Source organism: Echinops telfairi, unplaced genomic scaffold (genome assembly GCF_000313985.2).
Source record: "Echinops telfairi isolate 266 unplaced genomic scaffold, ASM31398v2 ScPeMD7_3533;HRSCAF=4204_0, whole genome shotgun sequence".
Lineage (NCBI taxonomy): Eukaryota > Metazoa > Chordata > Mammalia > Afrosoricida > Tenrecidae > Echinops > Echinops telfairi.
The window spans coordinates 54,272,663-54,277,959 of NW_022107431.1; the positions used below are offsets into that span (position 1 = coordinate 54,272,663).

The window sequence follows — 5,297 nt, forward strand, 5'->3', positions numbered from 1 at the left end:
CATACCTTATACTGACCGCTGTCTCCCTTCCCCGGTGTTTTCTGTTGTTAAGCCCCCTGAGAGGGGGACTGGGACTGTGTGTCTATTTTAGAGGTCCTCGCTCGCAATAATATGGTTAATAGAGTGGGTTATTACTTAAATGTATCTTTTTGATTAAGCATCTCTTAATGACAAACTAAGGGTGAGAACAAGCAAGTTTCGTGATTTTTATGACAGTCTCAACGTGGGGCCTACTACAATATACTTGAAACTGCTTTTGTTTCCTCCACGTGACTCACTATACCCACTCCTACCTTGAGGGTAGTGCCAAGCACCTTTGTCTGTCCAACTTAATGCTCAAGGTCCCTACGGCTGTGTGTATCCACAACCACCACACAGGCACCGAACGCAGATCCCACGTGAAAGGAGGACACCCCAAGCGTAAGGACCGCTACACCTAGGGCCCAGTATAATAGGCGAATGAGCAGGCAGCGCCCCCTTATGCGCCCACCCCTTTCCGTGCGCAGCATCCAATCGCCTGTCTCTGTGGAAGTGGTCGGCCCCGGGAATTGGTCGGGAGAGGGAGCGACGCAGCAGCTGTGCGCGCGGGCCCAGCGCGGAGACTGTCCGTCACGTGTGGACGCCGGGCCTCCCAGCCTCGCCGCGCGCCTGGCGGGGCCCAGGGGGTGGGGCCTAGGGGGCGGGGCCCGGGAGCTGCTGCGCCTGCGTCGTGGACCTTCTCCGGGCGCAGCTGCCACCGCCGCGACTCCCACCTCGTTCGGTTATCGAATTTGGAATCCCCGCGCCTGGGTAACAATGAAGCAGAGTTCGAACGTGCCGGCCTTCCTCAGCAAGCTGTGGACTCTGGTGGAGGAAACCCACACCAACGAGTTCATCACCTGGAGCCAGGTACGGCCCAGGGGACGGCGGCCTCCGGAGCGCCTGGCCATCCGCCTTCTCTCGCAGCCTCTCGCTCGCCTTCTCCCCTCTCCCTTCCCGCGGGGTCCTCTCCCGCGGCCTACGGCCCAACGGCGCTCCCAAAGGCCCGCGGCGCTTGCAGAGGCCCGGGGACCCCCTTTATTGTTCGCGCGGGGTGCCTTGGCCGCCGGGCCCGCGCCGCTCGACTCAGGCCGCGGTGGGGGAGGGGCGGCCCGCTGCCCTGTCCGTTAACGGCCGGGCGGGCGTTCGGACCCGGCGAGCCGGGGCGCGGGCACCGACACGGCGCGATTGAACTCTCCGCACGGCTCGCGGTTCCCCTTCGCCGAGGGGACGGGCACCGTGGCCGGGATCCCCGGGAACCTTTTCTCCGCGCTTTGCGTCTGGGAGCTTTTATAAGCACTGAAGCCAGGGCCGTAGGCGACAGGATCAATAGCTTAAAAAAAAATTACGTAGCAAATGGCACATTATTCTGTGGGGGCTCTAGGCCGTTTGTGGAACAGCAGTGTCTTAAGGTAATTTTAAGTGAAAGTCCTAGGAGGTTAGTGTACAGTAGGCTCCCGAGGAGCTAAAATCAACCGCTCAGCTTCACCGGGCACTAGCAGCATGGTATGCTGGGGTAGGTGCCCTGCCGTGGGCTCCCACGCATAGCGCCCCCACGGAGGAAACACTGCCCAGTCCGGCGTCAGCCCCACAACTGTTGTATAGTGTCATTGGTTGGTTTGGTCTTTTTTCCGCCACTCAACAGGGATGACTTTAGTTGGGCCCCTTACTCTGCTGGGCCTAGATTTCATCATCCAGGTGAATGGGTTGCCGAGGTGACTGAGACCCAAAGATTCTAAGCTGAGTGATTTAGAGGGTCACCTCAACAGTGCATTTGCCTTCGAATACACTCCTGGGGAACTGCTGGAATCATTTTGTGAAGGAGAGTGGATTGTTCTTATTGTAGATTACCACCCTATTTGGAATATTCTCATCAACAGGATTCTTGATAAAGAGTAAGTGAATACACTTGTGCAGAGCCACCTGCCGAGTAAATAGCACTTCCTTTACTAATCATGGGAAGTCCAAGTTTTATTTACTTTTACTTAATGGGAAGCATCAGATTGAGTATGTGAAATTTTGGCAATGATAGGAGCATTTTCTACCTTGCATTATTATTTATTTAGCTGTACTACGATTTGATTGAGATGTGTGTTGTCGGCTGGGCCATCTGGGGGAAGGAAAGGGTAGCTAGTAGTGGGTCATGCATGTGTTTCTTATTCTTAAGAACTATATAATTGCACAAAGAAAAGTGAAAATAAAAAAGCCAACATATGCTTAAAAATAAACATGTCTCATGCTTAGCCTCAGTCCGGAGGATTAAAAGTTGACAAGAATGGATCATCAAATAGCAAGCTGCTGTTACTCAGCCATGTGTTCATGTTGGAGATTAGACTGAGATCTGCTTCTCCCCAAACTGCTTTTTATCATACTTTTTTTGGTTTGTGTGGGCCTCCTTTTACTTCCTATGAAAGATACTTAGTATGTTATTCATTGGTTTTAGTTAACACGGATATGTCAGCTACAGGTCTGATATATAGCCTTACTAGCTAAGATATCTTAATACCAGTCTTGTATGGGCGGTATCAAATGTTTAAAGTTCCATACTAACTAATAGATCCAAGCGTTTGGATCTATTGAACTCTAAGCCAAACAAGCTACATAAATTGAATTATTTATTTTTACTGTTAAGTCTAAGCTCTTCTAAGTGCTCATTTTCTAATATACCAATAGGACAATTAAAACGTAAAATCTAGTGGAGAAGACAGTGTCTTTGCCAGGGGCACAGTAGGTGCATAATAAAGTGTTTGGTGAATCAATGAAATCACTGGAAGATATAATGAAAGAGGTAGGAATGATAAAGGTAGAATTATACCTGAAAAGAACATTCACGATCAGCTAGTCTAGCATCATCCTTGTAAAGATTTGAGTTTTGGGGGTTAGATTCAAAGTGCAACGCTAGCACAGATTTCCCAGTTTCTGGATCACGTTGATACTATTTACGTGTGTGTGTGTGTGTGTGTGTGTGTTCATTCCGGATAAAGCTGTATAAGGTTAAGCCTATTTGATTAGGGCCGCTGTCTCTTGCTCTCTCACAGATATTTCTAAAAGTGTCATTAACACTGAAAGGTAAAACTTTATTTAAACCATACTGTTAGACAGAAAAGTTATTCTCCTCATTTGAAAGTTACTGTTTATGGTGCTCCTGGTTTCCTTCAAACTTGTTTTGCTGAATTCACTCAAGGTAATTTAGTCTTTGTACCATCTTAGTTAAAATAATATTAAGGCCTTTTAGAAGCAGAACATTTTGGGAACCAGACAATCTTATGCATTTGTATTTATGCATAATGTATTCCTCTAGATTGGATGTAAGGTAGAAGGAAATGATTCTCACTGTGGTTTAAGAGACTTGACTCCATATGTTTGAAGACTTAGATAACCTTATAAATTTCCTTGAAACTTATAATTTCACAATTATGCATTTTTTGAAAAGTGAAAATATCTACTCATTAAGTATAGAAACCATAGTAGGTAAACATGAAAAGTTACTGACACTAAAATAAAGACATCTTTAGAACTAGAGTGTTTTCGATGGAAAAAAAATACACCACTATATATTTACTATTTTAACTTTCTCCTTATTTCCCCCTATGAGATTTTCTTTAGGGGAAGATATTTCCTATAGCTTCAGAATTATGTACAGATACTTTTGACCTTGGTGGGTTGTCTGATGCTAAAATCAAGAAAAGGTTGACCTTGTCAGCTAATATAAAGCTGTTTTAAGTGGAATAAGATCTTTAAGACAGGGCAGTGGTTTAACTTTGAAACAACTGGGGAAACTTGATATGGAGGGAGTGAAGTGTCTTTACTGACACTGAAATGTGATATTCCATGTTGATGTTAAGTAGTATAAAGACTGGAAAGGCATTGGTTTTTTAGTTTTCTGACTCTTTATTCTGCTTTTTGCAGAATTTTCTTACCTTTGCCTCACATTGCTTCAAATGACCAATGGGTTTTCCCTATAAACCTCATATGCAGCTGTTACACACTTTTGTGCCCTTCGGCCTTTTCTGCATTTGTGTCTCCCATATCAGCAGAGACGAATCAGATAATTGGTAGGGAGTGGGAACTAAAGTAGAACGGACTGTTTTGTAGTATTCTTGGATGAATTCAAGCAATAGGCCCCTTAGTCTGCCCAGGGTACTCACATCTCTTAATTTGGAACCACTGAATACGGTAAACCAAAGTGGAAATAAGAAAGGCCACAAAATGTGGTAGACTAGGGAAATGTCAACTTAAGTTGGCATGCACAAAAGTTGAAAGAAGTTCAGTTGAAACTCTGTGTGTGTGTGTGTGTATTAGTGAAAAGGAGCTAGGCACTCAAGGGGTTGATGAACACTAAGATATTATAGAATGCTAGTTATAAAAAAAGGTTAGAATTTTCTATTCCAAATGTTTATTAAAGTGATGAGTCTGAATAATTAGATTATTAGTAATAAAGAATACTTGGGGAATTTTAAACCACAGGTGCCAAGAGTTTAACTTGGATAGTAACAATTGTTACTGCTCTTTGAGCTTGGAAGCATTTATGGGCAAGGCCTAAGGAAAGCTACCCATTTCTCCCACTCCACTCAGTATTGGCGCTCCACGCTTTGTAAAATGTAACACAGGGAAAGTTGTGTGTTGTTACTTACGCCTCACAACTGTAAATGGAAGTATGGTGTAGTTTTTGCACTCAAAAGTGATTTACTAATGTTGGGGTAAAGACAATACTGTGAGGCAGAGTCATTGAATGGTATGAGTAAATGAGGAAATAGATCTGTATGTTGGAGATCAGATATGTGCATGGTAGGTATCATTCATTTTACATAATCCAAGAGTTGAAATTCACAGAGTAGAATTTGGTCCATTGTTACTAAAGATTCATTTATTTGGTAGTTACAAATATTTGTTGTCCATTATGACTGGCTACCGTGCTTGTAGTGCATCTCCTTCAGTCTTTGCCTTCATGGATCTTGCATCTAATAAAGGCTACTGATCACTAAAAAGTAATCAATTGCAAATAATGTATGGCAGTTAATAATAAGATTCTCAACAAGCTGTTTTAACTGGCTACAGTTGTGGGTTCAAATGTAGCAGTGCATTTGAGGATGGTGCATGACCAGGCAGTGTTTCTTTCTGTTAGTTTTATGGTCACTATGAGACTGAATAAAGAGCCCTGATGTTTACTGGTTTTGCATTGAGTTAGTTACTAACTGCACAGTTAACAATTTAAATCCACCAGCTGCTCCTTGGGAGAAAGGCAGGACTTTTTACTTCTGTTGGACAGTGTAACTTAT

The 5,297-nt window shown here is 44.2% G+C and overlaps 1 protein-coding gene across 2 annotated transcripts in view; it reads left to right on the plus strand.

Annotated features, from left to right (window-relative positions):
- The first annotated feature begins 722 nt into the window (after positions 1 to 722).
- The window catches only part of HSF2 (heat shock transcription factor 2), a 51,388-nt gene continuing 46,813 nt past the window's right edge, over positions 723 to 5,297 (plus strand). For both annotated transcript variants that reach the window (XM_004702036.4, XM_004702038.3), the window contains exon 1: positions 723 to 888. In XM_004702036.4, the coding sequence (XP_004702093.1) occupies positions 796 to 888 (93 nt within the window). In that variant the 5' untranslated portion in view covers positions 723 to 795. The remainder of the gene's footprint in view (positions 889 to 5,297) is intronic.